Source organism: Anser brachyrhynchus (genome assembly GCF_964034855.1).
Source record: "Anser brachyrhynchus genome assembly, chromosome: Z".
NCBI classification, from domain to species: domain Eukaryota; kingdom Metazoa; phylum Chordata; class Aves; order Anseriformes; family Anatidae; genus Anser; species Anser brachyrhynchus.
The window spans coordinates 49,949,969-49,969,468 of NC_137697.1; the positions used below are offsets into that span (position 1 = coordinate 49,949,969).

Genomic DNA, 19,500 nt, shown 5'->3' on the forward strand with positions numbered 1-19,500 from the left:
GGCTGAAAAGATTTTTACTTCCTGAGAGAGATGGATGAAGCTCTGTGTTACAAGTTTATGTGATTATGTTGTTATTGCTTGTGATAAGTAATCTGAAATTCATTCCTTGTTGACAAGGGAAAGTTCTCTTCAAAACTGGAATGATAAAGAAATGGCAAATATGATGTCCAGATTGTGATCGAGTAATACTATGTATACTATTTCATTTTCTTTTAATATATAAAAGTACTATATGACAATCTTCTACTGTGTATAATGTAAAATTGGATATTTATGATTTTCATTTAAAGAGTAAAATGAAAAATCTTCCTCCCTTAAAAGTACTGCTTTGTTAAATTGTTTCACTCTAAATACCTGGTGGATGTTTACCCACTAGAAGAAATAATGTAATGCAGTCTTCAAGTGGTGATGAAGCACTGTTCCCACAAAATACAGCTTTGCAGCCAAAGGAGGGAAAACATGTAGATTTTTTTTCTTGTTCACTGCTCCAGTAATGAATAGTTGTATCTTTTGAAGAGCAGACTTCATAACTAAGGGATTTTTTACACACATTTCTTGGGTGTGTAAATCTGATAGTGTATGCACACAGAGATCTGAATGTCTTAATCTAAGAGTTTACATTTGTCATCTGTGGGATCCATGCTCTGTGTCCCTGCATAGAACTTCTGTGCAAGCTTCAGAGCTAGAAATCTCATAACGTGAGGAATTCACTTATATATGGACTATGAACAAATAGAATTTTTTCCACCACCCCGTTTCCTCTGTGGATTGGGGGAGAATCCAGAAATATTACTGCTTGTCTGGTGCACTGAAGCACAAGGTTTTGGTTAGGATTTTGCATAGGTTTCCCAGTATGTGCAGGGTTATTACATGAGAACTTCAAGAGTCTTGTGCCCGTCCCTTCCTACTCTTTCTAAAAGTGACTTCCTGTGTCCCAGGGAGCTGTGTCTGTGTACTGCACGTGAAAATAGCAACAGGGATTATTTACTGGCTGTGCTGTAAATCAGTTGTCCGTGGGCAAAATCTAGAAATCATGTAGTGCTTCTGTTAGGTGGTATTACAGAAACACAACAGAGCAGTTTTTAAAATTAATCTTTGATATTTAAGTACTTTTTTCCACTTAAAGGTTTTTTTATTACTTCCTCCAAAGCCTTGAGGCATTTATTTGCTCTGCGCTTCTCTGAGAAGTGTTTACATATGTTCTTTCAGTGCCGTCCTGAAAAAGCATTCCTTTCTTGATAATGTCTTTTCCCTGCTTAACTGCTTAAATATTCAGATACATGCATTTGGCAGTACAGCATTTTCAGGCATTGCCGTAGGCACCTCAGTGTTGATTGGTCACAAAACAAGGCAGCAGCAAGGAAGAATTTTTAATTGGTCTAAATAAAAAGATTGTCAAGTTTTGCTTCTTCTGTAAATACAGATGCATTACTCATGTTAATGCTACTGAATTTTTTTGCTTCCCACCGTGAGTAGGTATGTTTGATTGATCAGGACTGTAACTATTAAGTATTATGTGTCATGGCATTGTGCAAAGAAATTGAATGTGTTTCTGGGAAATTCGTGATGCATTGCATTTAAGGTAGTATTTTTTGACAGCTGTGGTAAACCTGGAGCTCAGTTGTCAGGCACTTGTAACAACCAGTACAGTAGCAGGCAGTAATTGCTGCAGAGCTTCAGTGTGCAAACAAAGGCTCAACCATACCCATACTATAGGCTCAAAAGAGAGGGTTAGGGCAAAAGTGGGGGATAGAGGAAAGAAATTATGTTCCAAACCATCGTATCTGGACAGGCGATCAGAGTTCTCGGTTTGTATCCTTTCAGCTGGGCCTCACTGTCTTGTGTTAACTGTTGTTGTATTTGGATACTGTACCATATACAGGGGCAAGTATTGCTTCTTGTGACGGGGAGAAGGAAGAAAAGTGTCTGATTAGTATTTAGTTATTATTAGTAGTAATTAGTATTCTGATTAGTATTTAGTAATGTAATAACTATTTGTTTTTTTGTGATTAGTGTCAGTTTTTATACTTGCTGAAACCTTTGCAATTACAAGTATTTTAACTATTAAAAAGATTTCTGCAGTGGGTGTTTGGTTGTGTGTATGTGTCAAATATATTACTAACAATGGAATCGAAGACCTACAGAAGTCTTTTAAAGTCTACACGCAATCTAAGGACTCAGTTATTTCTGAAGCGGCATCAAGTCCTCAGCCTCTGTGCAGGCAAGCTGAGATGCTGTGTCAGAGGGGCAGAGCTGAAGTTAGTTAGAAAGCAGAGGGTTTAGAAGTGGAGGGAGTCTCTGCTTCGAAACTAAAGTAAGGCAAGAGTTTGTTCAGAGTTCTTGACCAACCCAGGCTCTTAAATAAGGAAACACAAGTTAACTCCTCTGGTTACTGCTGCAGAAAATAGGCATACGGTGCTTCTAGTGAATCTGTCCACTTCAGTGCTCAGAGGAGTAGGATGAGCCTCGAGCAGGATCACATCTTCAATCATTCATCTTCTGCTGGGTTAGCAGTAAGAGGAAGCCCAAGACCTGCTTCCTCAAGAAGAAGACGAACAAAGAGGGGAACACAAAGCTTACAACTCTGGGACATCTTGGACACAGGTGCTGGGGAAGGATGGAGGATGAAGGATGGAGAATTTGGGGGATGTGGTGAGAGGTCAATATATCTTTCTGCTAAGAGGTGGAAGTGGTGATCCAGGAAAGGGAATAGACACAATGATGTTCATTATGTGCTGTTCCACCGGGTTTTGATAGCTGGGAACACAGTATGCTGTAGGCAAAGAAACTGAGAAAGGCTGTGAAAGTTCAGCAGTCTACTTGATTAGGTCTGATAAGACTCACCTTGAAGTGGTGAGTAATCAGTGAAATAGACCAGAAGGTGCTAATGGTAAGGTAAAGAAAATGTAGGCTCGGTTTCAGGTTTCTGCACATTTTGTGGAGAATAGGGACTACATGCAAAGTCTGGATTGACCATCAGTTGAGTTGGCCGTTTGTGACGGAGAGGACCGGACTACATAGCTCCACTGGCTCTGGGCAGTGCTAAATTCCTCCTGTCAAGTCTTCAGATTCAGCAGGGATGGCTGGGAATTCACCTTGACAAGTAAGAGAGGTGGTCTCCTTTCTAGTGCCTCAACAGGTGATGAAGTTACTGTGTGCTCAGTGTTTGGGTGGACTGAAAGGCTCCATCCCAATCCTCCTGTCCCGGCTGTGGACTTTAGGGTGATGGGGTCTGTTTATTTGTGCTGTTTGCACTAGCTAGCTGTTTAAAATCCATATTCTGCTTCATTGATACACTCCATGCTCGGAAAGCATGCTTTTCTTTCACAGCCCCTGATGCAGCATCAACAGAGAATTAAAGCATAAATCAAAGTATGGATTAATTCTAAGTCCATTTGGTTTTGACTAATTGACTTGTATCTTTTGTATAATTCTTTCTTCAGATCATGACGTGAAAATGGTTCACCTAAGCAAGCAACCAGTCCTAAGGCTAGAGATAATGTGGAGTGCTACCAGTACTACATGGCCGAGGGGACTTTTCTTGTCCATAATTCATGAGATTATTAACTATTTCTAAAGCATTATGCCCCAGGTTTCTTACAAAACTGAGGTTAATTCTGATTTGATCAGTAGGTTTTGAAATTGAGAAGACAGAAGGCAACTCTGATGCTGCATCCAAACACTGAGCGCCTAAAGAAGGCTGTAGGTGGGAGGAGCTTTAGGTACATGTAGGCTGGGTGGTTATTGGCCCATGCAGCCAGGAAATCATCACTTATACTTGTATTCGTTGAGAGCTTTGGGGGGGGGCGGGGGGGAACAGATCTCATCTAATGGTTGAGATAATGTCAGCCACGCATTCAAATCCTGTGCAAAAGATCTTAACATACAGCATAGAAATAAGACATAATAGACAGGTATCACCCAAATGCATATCCAAATAAAAAGGGAAGGGGGAATTAGAAGCAGCAACATTGCCTCAGTATTCATCACTTTTAAGGATTTTATTCGTACAGTCTTAATTTCTCTTTCATTAGTCTATTGATATAAAATACTGTAAAAGTATTAAGTTTTTAACTTTTGTATCTTGATCTTTTTTGTCTTATCTCATTTGCTGAAGTGGTGAAGTGGGGTGGAGTGTTTGAAACACTTCCTTCCCAGCTTGATTCATGAAACTCCTTTCTAACTTACCTGATTATGCGGTTCATAAGTAGCATTAACTAGGGGAGTTGACCTTATTTTTGTCTTTATATTTTGAAAACAAAAATCAAGCTGCTTTCTTTGAAAATGTTAACTATGAAAGTTTAAGTGTGCATTTTCAAAGGCTACCAATTCCAGTGTTTAATTGGAGATTTACCAGCTAAGTCCCTGCTTCTCTGTGAGCCGAGGCTATTTTATGGCTTTAAACTGTTGAAAAGATAAGATACTGGATAAGTTGTACCTGTTGTCTTAAGCTCAAACATTGGTTTACGGTAATGAAAATTCTAATCAGTGCTGTTTGGAACTAGTGATTTTTCTTTAATTGGCTGAAGAAAGCAGTCTCCACTGAGAAAATGATTGCACTTTCTGAAATATTTCTCACCTTTTGCATTTATATAGAATTTCCAGTGCAGTATGTAGGATCTCAGTTTTCTGCAAAGTGCTTTTGTATATCAGTGTTAGCACCTGTGAAGTTGAACCTATGTTTTGGAATGGTGTTTTGGGCTGCCAATCTCCATTCCTTCCCCTCACCTATGGCAGGAACAATAACTGCAACAATAGTTTTGGCTGATAATAAAATCAGGATTTGGAAGAAGATGTACAAGGAGTCCAGTATGGGGTGTACGAGTGAGTGTTCCCCTCTTCCATGAAAGATTTAATGCTTTGCAGTTCAGGTTTTTAGAGATTGATTGATTGATTTTCCTGCTAAGCTGTATTGTTAGTAAACTAACATTAAGAGGAGCAAACCTGGCCATATAGGTTTTATTTTTACAATTCAATGATATATGTAGTAAGTAACTCAATGTAAGTTAAGGTTTATGGCTTTGATTAGGTAAATGTGAAAGATGGGTCTATGCCAAAATGAGTCAACAAAAACTTTAAACAGTATATTGTGTTGCTGTTCTAGAGTAGCATTCCTGAAATTTTAATCAGGACATTTCAGAGATATGTGAAACATTAACAGAACATTTTCCTCTCCTTGTCCTCCTTTTATTTGAGGTTGTCAATGCAGGTTTGGGGATAGGCAATTCAGGAGACAGTGTGTAACCTTTTAATAGTTTTGCCAAATTCTCATTGTCCCAAATGTCTGGAGTCACATTTTAGACAACTCTTCAATGTGAAAAAATACATTTTTGTTCCTAAAGTCAAGTTGAGCCTTTTTTCTCCTGCCAGGCATTATGAATAATTTTTTTCTAATCACATGCTTAACGATTTGTACACTTAAAACGTACATTTGTTTTAAAATTGAAATCAAATTTAAACATTGGTTTAATTTCAACAAGTCCATATAATCCTTGAAAGCTTGCTGGGTATCATCTCTGCTGTTTTCCCCTACCTTGTTTTCCTCCGCCCTGTTTTCAAACTACGTAATGCAAGTTCCTCTTTTTTTATCTTTCACACATAGGATGTGTGAAAAATTTCACTATGTAAATCTAAAGTAGGTATATTTTCGTTTTTGCTTCTCATAAGTACAGATGAATACTGTACTGTAACATGTTTATCCTTTACTTAAAGAACAGATTCTGCAGCAAATATGCATTATTTACAAATGAATCTTACTTACAAGTTTTGTAGTGCTAGGTATACGTAGATGTTTGCACAGAGAATATTAAAGACACTAGCTCAGAAAATTGTACGGCTTTATCTTGTCTATAATAGTGTGGGTTTTTCTGGTAGTGTAATGCTTCCAAAACTTGCTTTTCAGATACGATAAAATGAGACTTAATTCACTAAGTAAAATATGAATATAGGTTTTACATCAAACATTCTTCTGATATCTAATTTTCAAGCTTTTTTTCTTTCCTTGACAACAGTTATATGAACAGTTATATTTCAGTTTATGTTGAAAATACTGCTTTTGATATAAAAGAGTGCAGTGACTTCACATACGTTATTTCCGCAGTTTCTTCATTGGCTCTTCCTTGTGCCATGATGTTAGTTACTGAGAGGGATTAAATCATTTCAGAAACAATAACATTTGTACAGTCTTTGTGTACATTATTACATATTTATATACATCATATTTGTCCTGTATACATATACCTTTATGCCGTTTGCCTGAGCTGAAGAGTGTAAAGCGAATTTTCTGAATGCCAAAGGAATGGTGGAGCCTTTGCTGTGTGGAGCAGTATTTGTTCTGGCTGGCACCTTTTCCTCAGCCTCACTTTACCACCATGGTAGCAGGTTCATTGCTTGCTATCTATGCTGATACCTTGCAACTGTTTCACCACTGATTCTAGCAAACATGACCATTAAATAAACAACAAATATAAAACAGATCTTTAAAAGGAAAATAATACCTTGAAGTTACTTTTTGTCCTGTTGTATGGTCTTAAGAAATGCCACATCTTTCCTGGAGAGAAAACTGATGTGGTTTGTTTGTGGGATTTGATGTTTGGTGAGCAGCTGATGCTGTTAAAGAAAAGCTCAGCAGTGTAAAAGATGGGTGTAAAAATTAGGTATCTAAAAAGTACTGTGGACCTGGATAAATGTATCCCCATTGATAAACATCATTAGCTCTTCCTGAAATCATTCATTGCACAGAGTTATTTGACATAATATCAGTGAGTTGCTTGTTTGAGGACTGTAACTTTAGTGCAGCTAGCTCTTAGTACATAATTTGAGTTGCAATGTTCAAGCTGTTAGAATGAGAGCTCTGCTCTTCTCTGCTTCCATTGAATCTTGGGGGTTGACTGAGTTTGTGTGGGTTATGTTGTTTTAATCAATAATAGACTAACTAGTTCCCTGTTGTACATTTCTTGAGTTTTCTTGGTACTGGCACAGCTGAAATAGCAGGTACTCCTGTTTTCACTGTCAAAACATCAAGGCAAGGGAAAGACATTGACTATTAAATGCATAATATGCCAAATTTATAAATTTATCCATCCAGTTTTGCTGAGTCACTGGACATTTCCCTGGAACATGCGTGGCTTTGTTAGTGTCTGCTTATCTGAGGATGGTGTTCTCTTCCTTCCATACAAAGTGCCTCACTTTCAGCCTCAGGTAGCAAAACAAGTCATTTGTTCATAGTTTCTCTGTGTTCCCTGGTGGGCCCTTTTCGGACACACTGGCAGATTAGTAAGTTCATGTTCCTACACAACACTAACTCTGTACCTCTCTCCTATTACTTAAAATGCATAGAAGTGGTTTTACCTGCAGTGGGAATCAAATTTTACTCCAGCTTAGTAGGCATGCTTTACAGAGAGAAAACCTTTTGGTCTGGCCATGAGTTTTACTACGTCTGCTCGTCTGTGACAACATGCTGCCCAGTTGCTTTTTGGCTTCCTGGTTGTTCTGGGGTAATGGACAGTTTCCTGTGCTTATCTCTGTGATAGGGGCTCAGTTGCTGCAAAATGATAGGTGCTACTGTAATTATTTTATTTCTTTTAGTAAAAACACTGCATGACACCTGCACATTAATTGAAGATGATATTGTGATGAACTTACAGTCTCAAAAAGTGATGATGGTCTGCCTAACTGTACCAGCGGGATTGATTGGATTTATTTTTTAATATTTTAACCTCTTAACTGGGATATGCAAGGCTGAAAAAAAAAAACAAATGTCACAGCATTTTCTACGTACATTTTAAAAGGGAATAAATCTGGGGAATAGACCAATTAAATTAATGTAAAAAATTAGAGTGAGTTTTCAGTTTCAAATCAGACACAAGACCTGATAATATATATCACCATCACTCATAATGAGATTTGTTACATGTTGTTGTCTGAAGCTTTTATACATCGTCTGAGAAACAAGATAAGGGACCTTCTTCAGTGTAGTTTGTTCTGATTAATTACACGTATTTCCAGAGGTTGCTTGATTCAAGCAGCACTTACAAAACAGAATACTTGCAAGGGACCTACACAGATCATCAAGTCCAACTGCCTGACCACTTCAGGGCTAACCAAAAGTTAAAGCATATTATTAATGGCATTATCCAAATGCCTCTTGCCTCTTATGGTCATTTCCAACCCTTCAGTCTGGAAAAAGAGAGGTCGTGATGCTTTGTGTCCTTAAGTCATGCCACTTTTTAACACCTAGATACGACTACACTGATCACATTTATATAGTAAGTTATGCATTATGTAGTACATACAGCAAGCTTATTTTATTATTGGCCTGTCGTGTTGTAACTACGTGTGAATTTCATTTGTAAGCATTCTTCTCTCTTTAAAAAAAAGAACAGACTGGGCTTGTTATGGTCCTCTGAATATTGCAGTGTAGAGATCTGTCCCAACAGATTTTCAGGCACCTGTGTTCCAGGACTAAAAAAACCTTTTCATGAACAGCTGTTTTGAGAAAATGTCTGTTCTCTTTCATCTTGAAGTATAATAGGATTGCTTTTCTGGATTAGTCTATCACATTTAAGTTTTAACCTCGCATCTGCTCTCTGGATTGCTTCTAAACCACAAGTATTCCTATTTTTTTCTCCTATATGTGATACAGATCACATTGAGGAAGATATTAAAAAACACTACATATAATGAATTTCTGGAAAAATAACGTAAACTCCTTTTTACTTTGGTGTGTTTAAGTTTTTAGTTGCGGCAAGGGGAGCCTTAAGAAACCAGGTCGAGTGTCATTTCATTAGTGCTAACTAGGGAGCAATGTTAGGCCCAGCCCCATGACTTTTGTTTAACCTCCTTGTTCACTGTAAGACCGAGATTATGTTTAGTAAGGGTTTAGATTTTAAGTCACCATGCTGGGATGACAGAACTTTTGTAGTGCATTTCAGCAGCTTGGGTCCATGTTTCTTTAGCTGTGAATTAGTGTGAGCACAGTGCATCTGGTGTACCTACAGCTGATAGGGCAGTGGTTCACTGGAACCATGCTGCTCCTGTATAGGTTAAACTTCCCCAGTCTTGCAATTATTCTTTTTTTTTTTCTGCATTGTAATTAGAAACTGAATTAATCAGCATGAGTCACTGAATTTATGTTTGCCCCTTGACTATACTTGTGTTTGTGTGTAAGACAGCAGGGAAATGTGATGGTTGCAATATTGTTCTTTGGGCTGCTGCGTACTCCTTATGGCTTGTTGCAGTTTAAGAGTACCTTTTTAGTCCTTCTTGTGGGCCTTTTAGCTGACTGTAGTAGCTCATGGGTTTAAATGGAAAGGTCATAACAGTTCAGTCCCCATGATGGATGACTCACACTCTTGTCTTCCTACACTAATCCCTGTGAACCATCAGGAAGCAAACACTCTACAGTTTATCTGAGCATAAATGATTTAAACATATTTGCCATGGTTCCTCTTTGAAAAAGTAGCCTGACTTCTATGCTTCTGTGAACACGTACGTCAGCATTAGTAACAGTCAACATTCTGATATTTTGTCTGCATGCTTTTAAGTGGAGAATAGAAGTCTGGTGATGCCATTGATCTTCATTGCAGTTCTGATCTCATAGCCTGAAATCAAACTGGTAATCTACTGTGACATTTTGCAGCATGGCAGAACAACTGAGGCCTTGGTTGCTTCTAGTGTTTGCCAAAGAAATCCACGGAAATTGGTTTTAACTGTTGTTTCCCTAGAAACTATTCTTAGGTGTTAAAACTATGAATTGCCTTGAAACTAGATTCTATTTTAGTTTTTCTTATTTTCTGATCGGATTTTTCATATAATTATTTTGACCTGATGAATTACTAGTGCTTGCATGCAGGTTTGAAAATTAAGGTAGTTGGCTTTAGAAGAAACTTAACTTGAGAATAATTTCTTCAAAAAGCAAACTGTTCTATGAGCAGCGGAGCTGATGAAGCCTACTTTCTGCCAGATTTATGTTCTTTATCTGTCTCCTCCTTCCTTCTGCAGTGCCTCCCCTGTCTTCTACCTCTTTTGCTGGCCATGCAGCTGCAGCACTTGCCATGGCTGGGGTTGGAGCTGTGTACTGACTGGCTGCTGCCTTTGCAAGTGGTTAAGATGTGAGTCTTAATACCTGCCCTTCCTGTATAGCAGATGTAAATTTGGATGTCTTCTGTGAGCAGTTCTGGGGTGGGGTCGGGTTGGGACTTGAAGGAATTTGGTTATCCTTCAGTCTCCTTTCAAATGGGATTGAAGCTAGCCAATGGATTTGAAGAGCAACAAGGAACTGCTAGAAAAGCCCTTCTTGTGTAGAATTATAAAAGATCTTCCGTTGCACAATACTTTCTTTCCACTTTTTTTTTCTTTCACTAGTTTGTCTGTATGTTTTCATTTGTAACTTAGCTTTCTGTCCTCTGTGCTCTGCGGGGTCTCCAATTTTCTATACAGAATCACTGAATGGTTTGGGTTGGAAGGGATCTTAAAGACCATCCAGTTCCAACCCCCTGCCACGGGCACGGACACCTCCCACCAGACCAGGTTGTTCAAAACCCCATCCAGCCTGGCCTCGAACACTTCCAGGGATGGGGCATCCACAGCTTCTCTGGGCAATCTGTGCCAGTGCCTTGCCACCCTCAGAGTGAAGAATTTCTTCCTAATATCTCATCTAAACCCATCCTCTTTAAAACTGTTACCCCTTCTCCTGTCACTACACTTGCTGAGTTTGTTTCTTCCTATCTTTCCTGTAGGCCTCCTTTAGGTACTGGAAGGCCTCAATGAGGTCTCCATGGAGCCTTCTCTTCTCCAGGCTGAAGAGCCCCAATTCCCTCAGCCTGTCCTCACAGGAGAGGTGCTCCAGCCCTCTGAGCATCCTTCTGGCCCTCCTTTTGATTCATTCCAGCAGGTCCATGTCCTTCTTGTGCTGGGGGCCCCAGAGCTGAACACAGCACTCTCGGTGGGGTCTCATGAGAGCAGAGCAGAGCCGGGGGGAATCACCTCCCTCGCCCTGCTGGTCAAGCTTGTGAGTAAACATGCTCCAGCTCCGAAACAATAATGTTGGACCACTGAACTGAAATCACACCCTAAAGGCTTGCTTGAACAAGAGCACTATAATGAGAAGTTTCTGTCCTCAAGCCCTTTTAGAGGTTGCTTTTACCTAGAGGTTGGAGAAGGTGATCTTTTGAAATCACTTCTAACCTCAGTTGTCCTGTGCCCTTATGATCCTATTCATGGTCACAAAAGTACATTTATGCTGGGACAAGGAGTGAGCAGGTACATCATAATGCCAGCAAATGCCTTGCTTTCATCCATTTCCATGTTGCTTGTTCAATTCACCAGTGCACCTTCCTTCCTCTTACTGTTTTGTATGGGTACGATTTTTGCCCCATTCACACACACACTTTTTTAAGCCTTTAGAGCCCATTTCTGAAGCTATCTGAATACCCTGTCAGTTTGATCTGAAAGAACTGGCAGAAAAGTATCAAGATTGATAAAAAATTATCAGAGGGCTGAAACACCTCTCCTGTGAAGACAGGTTGAGGGAGTTGGGGTTTTTCAGCCTGGAGAAGAGAAGGCTCCGGTGAGACCTTATAGCGGCCTTCCAGTGCCCGAAGGGGGGTCTTACGAGAAAGATGGAGAGTGACTTTTTACCAGGGTCTGTGGTGACAGGACAAGGGGTAATAGCTTTAAACTGAAAGAGGGTAGATTTGAATTGGATATAAGGAAGGAATTTTTCATGATGAGGGTGAGGCACTGTCACAGGCTGCCCAGAGAAGCTGTGGATGCCCCATCCCTGGAGGTGTTCAAGACCAGACTGGATGGGGCTTTGAGCAACCTGGTCTGGTGGGAGGTGTCCCTGCCCATGGCAGGGGGGTTAACGCCAGGTGATCTTTAAGGTACTTTCCAACCCAAACCATTCTGTGATTCTATGATTAACCTCAAATGTTGAAGGGGACCTTAGCTATATATATATATATATATATATGTATAAAAAAAAAATCTTTATTATAGGTGCACTGATGTCCCTCTATATATAGATTGGCAGTAAGTACATTCTTGCCAGAAATTAGTAAAAGCCTTCTAAAACCTTTTCAATAGGTTCTAGATTGAAAGAAAACTTTCTTTCTCATTCTGAAAATGATGTACAGTATTGAGATGTGGTATGATTATTGTTTGGCTAACAATAGACCCCCATGTCTGAAAGACCTTAGCTTCATATCCAAAGCCGTGCAGTTTGACAAAAGTTTTGCCTACTCCTTTTGAAGCTGTGAAGAGGCACTATTCTAATTAACTAATTTGCAAGAGCCTAAAAAGTTGGTAATGGGATTTCTTGCACTCTTTGGTTGAGAAATCTCTTCCATATAGATAGCTTTTCCATTTGGGTTGTTTTGTTTTCCAGACAGCTCTGTGGTGTCCAGAGAAAAAAGCTATCAACAACAAAACCTATCAACAACCTTTCTGTGTTGTTTACAGTGCTCTGGATGAAATACAGTATGAGGGAAAAAAAAACAACAAAACTCCTAGTTTCTAAGGTTGCAACTTCTGTCTCCACGTCCAATAACCTGTATACAGTTCTTCTCAACAGTGATTTTTCTACTTTTCACTGAGTGGGTTAAGTGAAAGGTAACGTTTTACATAAACAGTTGCAGATGTGCGGAAGTTTGATCAAAATATATCTGCACGTGAAGAATGAAGGTACCTGATGCTGGTAGAATGAAGTCATCAATTTTAACTATAATATTTATATTGCCTTGGGAGATGCATCATTTTTTTGGGTGCTTATTAAAAACAGTAGCCTAAAAAATGTAAAGTGGATATTTTATTTGTATAGCTGCCAGCTCCTTGGCAAATATTCTCCTCTAACAATGACTTAGTAACTAGCATATTTAGAAGCACCTTAAGAACAGTATTGGCTGCCTGTTCTTTACCCTGCAACGTAAAAAATATTTCATTGTACCTAATTTAGTTGAATACAAGTAGAGTTATTTGGGGTAGGAGATGTGTAGCCAAGGCAGTGACATTAGTGAACTGGGAATGAAATGTGGTGATCCCAAACTATGGTGCAAGATGTGACTGAGTATGTGCAACGGAAGCATCTTGAAGCCCAGAAGGGAGCAAGATACTGAACCAAAAGGCAGAAAAACTTGGCAAGGTTTATTGAAAACAAGCCCAAGGAAGAAAATTGAAGAGCTCCTGATGATAGTATGTGTGGTAACAGTGTTTCCTGTTCTTTACCTTAATAAACTGTCTTTGAGATATTATAGTAATGCCTTTTGTTTATGACGTAACATACGCTCTTCTCTTTTTTCAGATCAAATTCAGTTACCCAGAAATATGATTGAAAACAGTATGTTTGAGGAAGAGCCCGATGTGGTTGACTTGGCAAAAGAGCCTTGTTTACATCCCCTGGAGCCAGATGAAGTTGAATATGAACCAAGAAGCTCACGGCTCTTGGTGCGTGGCCTTGGGGAGCATGAAATGGATGATGATGAAGAGGATTATGAGTCATCAGCAAAATTGCTGGGAATGTCCTTCATTAACAGAAGCTCAGGCCTCCGGAATAACATGGCTGGCTATAGACAAAGTCCAGACGGATCATGCTCGGTGCCCTCTACAAGGACCATGGTGGTTTGCACTGTTGTTCTTGTGATTGCGATTTCAGTAATAATGGTGATTTATCTTCTTCCCAAATGTACCTTTACCAAAGAAGGCTGCCATAAAAAAAATCGTACAATGGAACTAATATACCCTTTGGCAACCAATGGAAAACTGTTTCCATGGGCAAAAATGAGACTTCCTTCTGATGTTGTACCACTGCATTATGATCTTGAGTTGCAGCCAAACCTTACTACTCTGAAATTTTCAGGATCTGTAAAGATAGTGGTTAATGTTCTCCAGGTAACTAGGAAGATTGTGCTTCACAGCTCAGGACTTAATATCACCAAGGCATCCCTTACTTCAACAGGAGGAAGTCAAGCAAAGCCAGTTGAATTGCTGGAATATCCATTGCATGACCAAATTGCAGTCATGGCTCCTGAGGCTCTCCTTGTAGGACAGAATTATACTGTCAACATAGAATATTCGTCTAATTTATCAGACACCTACTATGGCTTCTACAAAATTTCTTACAAGGATGAGAATTCTAAACAAAGGTATGCACGCAAATATTGCTTCTCTCTTCTGTCATTTCTAGATTATGCTTTAGTAGAAATAACAAGGGTAGCTTTTTCTATTGAATGTTTTGTACAACTGGTTCCTAATGGACAAAGTGAATCTTTAACCTCCTGATGTTTTAAATCTAGAGATTAAAAAAAAAAAACACTTTATTCTTATGTTGCTGACACTTTAAGCAAAGCTCCTAGGGAGATGGAAGTTATCAGCGATTAAAATCAGCAATGCCTGGGAACTGTCCTTCATGGATGAGTTCATTAAGTCAGGGCAGCTTCTTCCTCAGTTTAATGTAATGCTGTATGCTGCTTATAGGTAGTTATAGCATGGCTTTTTTGTGTTGTTGTTGTTTAATTGTTAGTTTCTTTAGTGAGAAATGTCCTTAGCTAGTTGATAGTACCACCAATGTGGAGAGTGAGGGCTTTTTACAAAGAAGATTAACGAAAATAGCTACCCACCACCAGCTACTTCAAATGGTCCTTAGCATGATTGTGTACTTAAGATTTTTCGTGCCTTCGTTAACATATAATAGTCCATGCAGATTTTCTAGAAACAGTGGTGCAAAAGAAAGATGAAAAGAGCACTATGGGTAAGTTCACTTGCTGACAGGAAAGTAGATGTGAAGGGCCTACAAAATGGCTGTTAAATGGAATAAACACTTACCAGCTTGTTCTAAGAAATGCTGAGACCTAAACAAAAAAAAAAAGTGAAATGGTACATAAAGGGAAAAGCATGGAAAAGAGAAAAAAAATGTCATCAGCGTTACAAATTCTTTTAACAGCAGAGAATTTGTATGGAAATGCCCCAAATACTTATGAGTAGATTTTGTTTCCTGAAAGGAGAAGGCAAACTTTATAATTAATACCACTGAAGTTGTCCTCTGGAGAAGGGATCACACTGATATTTTACTTATTTTCACTGACTTAAAACAAGACTCTTAGAGTTATTGCTCTGTTTTTATACTTCAAGGAGTCTCACTAAAAAAACATGTGGCAAACTGGTTATAATTTTTTCTTTTTCCAGTGAGATACAATAACTACACTGCTCATGTTTGAATTATTCAAGTCCCTCAAGGGTAGCCATCTTTTAAAATAAAAACTGCTCAGTGTAAAGATGATTTCATAGACTGTTAGGAAGCTGCACAACATGTGAAAGATATATTTCTTATTATTCTGTAAATAAAAAATAGTATATTTCATTTCAGATTCAGCAGGCCTCTCTAGGCACTGACAAGATATTTAAACTAAAACTGATTTATTTTTCAGAAGTTTACTTACCATTTGCTGTTAAAACTCCCCATAGCTAGGTCCTAGTGGATCTGTAACATACTGCTGAAATGTACAAGAAAACAGGTTGTCTGCAGCAGCTGTCTTCAAATATATGCAAGAACTGGTGGAGTATAATTGGGTTCTTGAAGTGATCAGCAGCTGTGGAGTAATGCAGAAACTTTCTCCCCTTCACTCCCATGCGTTTCTGCTGGTCCTTATGTGAGGTTGTCTGGGGGAGTTTCTGTAAGAGATCAAGATTTTGAAGACAGAATTTTGGTTTAAAGCATTTCTGATCTGTTTCAATTTGCACAGGTCTGATGAAGATGCTTTACTGAGGTACAGAGGTTCAGATATCTAAGGTGGCACACTGTCAATAAGTCTCTTACGCTCAGGAGGAGCCCTTTCATATACTAATACATGATATTGTATGTGTGATGATTAGTGAGAACCTGCTGCTTCCTGGGAAGCTGCTGCTATGGCTCAATCTTCTGACAATATAACAAAAATGCCAAAAGTCTGTGTTGGAATTCTTTAAGTAATAAAAAAAAATCACAAAGGCTGTACATTGCATCAGAAGAACGTAATTACAAGATGAAATGAAGTAGATATAAGTAGCTTATCACAAGCCCTGAAAGACATACAGTTTCATTTCACTCCATATTTCATGGTGATAAGAGTAGAGTCTTGCAGTAAGATTGCAGAAGGCAAAAATAACATCAAGTGTTGTAAATAGCTACTTCTTGAGATTTCATACTTTTTTGTAGTCTGATGTAGTTGAAGCTTTGTCATCTTGCAGTTGCAGTAGTAGAAAGAGCTTGTATGTGGAGAGGAAAAAGAGAATCTTAGTAAGTTTGGAGGATTTTGTCCACCTTTAGTCTAGTGCTACCTGCTTCTGTTCAAAGACAGGATGCTTTAACTTACATATTTTTCAATGAATAGTTTCCAGTAAATTTTACCGATTATCATCATTTCCATTGCCCTACATGCCTCTGTTTCCCAGGGTGTTTGTTGTCTTTGTATGCTTACAGTCAGTGTTTTTAGGAATACAGGCTATTTTGACAACATGATTTTTTAAAAAAATATTAAACAGATTGTATCCTATTTATATTTTTATGCAAAATGGATCGTTGCGAACTTCAGGATTGTGGTTGATGGGAAAGAGAGGACTAAAGTTGAAAGCAGACCAGGAGAATAAATCTTATGAATTGACAGTGACATGCCTCCTCAGAAAAGCTGTAGGTCCAAAATGTTGGAGTCAGAGTAAAATAAAAGACAACCCCCAAAAGCTCCTGGGGAGCTTGGCAGTAGGTTTAAAATAGAAACTGTTTCTTTGGTAAATGGAAGACAAATTGGCGAACTTCATGTTTAGGTTCCAGGGTTGTCCTGGGGGAGCAGAACACAAGTCAGAGATACTCTCTAGAAAAAGCTGTAATTTCTGGAGCTAGTTAATATCAAAACACTTGAGGAGGTCCACAGATGTTTGAGAGGTTCTCTTGTGATATGACTAGTTGTTGTGTTAGAGGCAAGACAGTGCATGAATTTACATCCGCTAGCTAGCAAAGCAAGCAGGAAGACAGCTGAACTGCAAGAGCATCCTCAGCTGAAGGCACAACATTTAGATGGAAAAGCTTCCCTGTTGTTATGTCTGCTGCTGAGGTTTCAAACGTTTTATATGGTTGGCATGTCCACTGATTAAATTTGTCTCCTTTAAGCTTTGTTCCCTCTTTCTGGAAAGATCACTGGTCTGGTGACTGTTCTTTAATTGCATTAATTCAGGTATAGGATAAGAAAACAAGAAACAGCCAAGGAGATTAGTTCTCCAATAGATAAGTTTGTTTGGTTTCAAAAATACTTCTTTATAATCCTAATGAAACATTTATTCTAAATGGACCGACCATATTATCTGCCATTTGGAAAGCTTCTTCCATAGCAAGCAGTTACAAGGTTTGCGGGGAAAGATGACTGTGTACAATCAAACATAAACTGTCATTTATCCTTTTCATAACTCTTAATTTGCCCTTCTCTACTCTCTTCATTAGGTGGTTTGCAGCAACTCAGTTTGAACCTCTGGCAGCAAGGTCTGCTTTTCCATGCTTTGATGAACCAGCATTGAAAGCTACTTTTTTAATCAAGATCAAGAGAGATGAGAAACTTACTGCTCTGTCAAATATGCCAAAGGTACTTACTTTTATACAGGAATTTTAGTAGAGCTATCTCCTAGGTAATCTCTGTAAGTTCTCTGCATTGTGTTTGCTGCATTAATGTTCGGGGGGTAAATTAGAATCATAGGATCATCTAGTTTGGACCTTGAGAAGATAAACTGTACACTCTGACTTTCTTATAAAACAAATGTCTGTTCCTCAAGGACTTGAGCTAAGTAACTCTGGGGGAGGGGAACGACTGATTAACACACTATATAATATAGGGATGTTACTGTAGTGACAGTTGAATGGCTATAGGAGGGATTCCTGCTCAGGGTAAATGAGTTGTAATCTTGTAGGATTTTGTTGTTGGCTACAACAATCACAAAAGCACTTAAGGTTTTCTTTGGAGGTTTCTGTGTTTGCTGATATTGCACATTTGCAGAAGACTGGAATGTCTTTATCAACAGTTTCTGTATCATTAGTAACTAGGAGCAGTCTCTGTTATGTCTGGTATAGAAGGATGGACTTTTGAGCACGAATGAGGCTCAAAAGTAGGGTGTAAACAGTCTGAACCCCAGAATTCAAATAAGGATCTGAAATTCCTTCAGGTAGATCCTTTCAGTTAAAATCTTCTACAAGCATATCTGAATTTTATGGTGATGCTTGATGCCATTAAGTGTTTGGAGAAACCTTAATAGAAACCTAATTCATTTAGACAGACCATCAAGACCAACTTACTTCCTAGTCTGTATCTGAACTAGGTCCTCTCTCATCAAAAGCATAACCACCTTTTATCACCCAATAGAAACTCATGAATATTGATATTAATCTAACTAATAGTGAAGAAAATTATGCCCTCAGTGTTGGTGAAACATATATGTATACTGTGCCAGTATACATGGATTTCAGGAGGCTGTCAAAGGCTCAGATGCTGGTGTAGCTGCCCCATTTTTTGAAAAGCAAACTGATAATTGTACCTATGTGAAACAGTGTCTTCCTCATACAAAATGAATGTTAATGGATTTGTGGTGATTCTCAACAATTACTTCAATAGGATTCCAGCACCTTGGTTTATATCCAGGTCTAAGAGGACATTATCGGCTGCTCTCTTCACTGAAAGAATCACTATACAAACTGCTTGACAACTCTCCTTTTTTTTTCTGTTTTTGTAAACAAGAAAGGGCGGTTACTTGCTTTCCTCTGCCAGAAGTTGGACAAGTGGTTAAAGTAATTTTCATAAAACAGCTTCTATCATTTTTTATATACAAACTATTGTTTGTCATTGCTGCTTGTGTTTAGATATTGCTGAGCAAATTGCAAATAGTTGCTTGAAATTTATTCTGTTCTTAAGCATACCTTCCACAGATCATGAGTACTGACCAAGAATGTTTGTGTTTGCAACTCTTCTACTGCACCACAGTATCCAAAGTTGGAAGGGACCCACAAGGATCGTCGTGTCCAACTCCTGGCTGCACACAGGACTACCTAAAAATAAGCCCATGTGTCTGAGAGCACTGTCCAAATGCTGCTTGTGCTCCAGCAGAGTTGGTGAAGTGATCACTGCCCTGGGGAGCCTGTCCCAGTGCCCGACCACCCTCTGGGTGCAGAACCTTTCCGTAACACCCAGCCTGACCCTTCCCTGTCCCAGCTCCATGCCGTGCCTCAGGTCCTGTCACTGTCCCCAGAGAGCAGAGCTCAGCGCCTGCCCCTCCGCTCCCCTTGTGAGGGAGCTGCAGGCTGCCATGAGGCCTCCCCTCAGCCTGCTCTGCTCTGGGCTGAACAAACCCAGTCACCTCAGCCACTCCTCATGCATCCCGTCCTCTAGACCTTTCATCATCTTTGCAGCTCTCCTTTGGACGCCCTCTAATAGGTTTATGTTCTCTTTATATTGTGGCACCCAAAACTGCACAGTGTTTGACGTAAGGCTGCAC

The 19,500-nt window shown here is 39.1% G+C and overlaps 1 protein-coding gene across 4 annotated transcripts in view; it reads left to right on the forward strand.

Moving 5' to 3' along the window:
- The window catches only part of LNPEP (leucyl and cystinyl aminopeptidase), a 65,929-nt gene that overhangs the window by 13,520 nt on the left and 32,909 nt on the right, over positions 1–19,500 (forward strand). For 2 of the 4 annotated variants that reach the window (XM_080574168.1, XM_080574165.1), the window contains exons 2-4: positions 10,003–10,112; positions 13,301–14,141; positions 17,465–17,603. In XM_080574168.1, the coding sequence (XP_080430294.1) occupies positions 10,003–10,112; positions 13,301–14,141; positions 17,465–17,603 (1,090 nt within the window). The remainder of the gene's footprint in view (positions 1–10,002; positions 10,113–13,300; positions 14,142–17,464; positions 17,604–19,500) is intronic. The other 2 variants (XM_080574166.1, XM_080574167.1) reach the window with 1 other exon arrangement.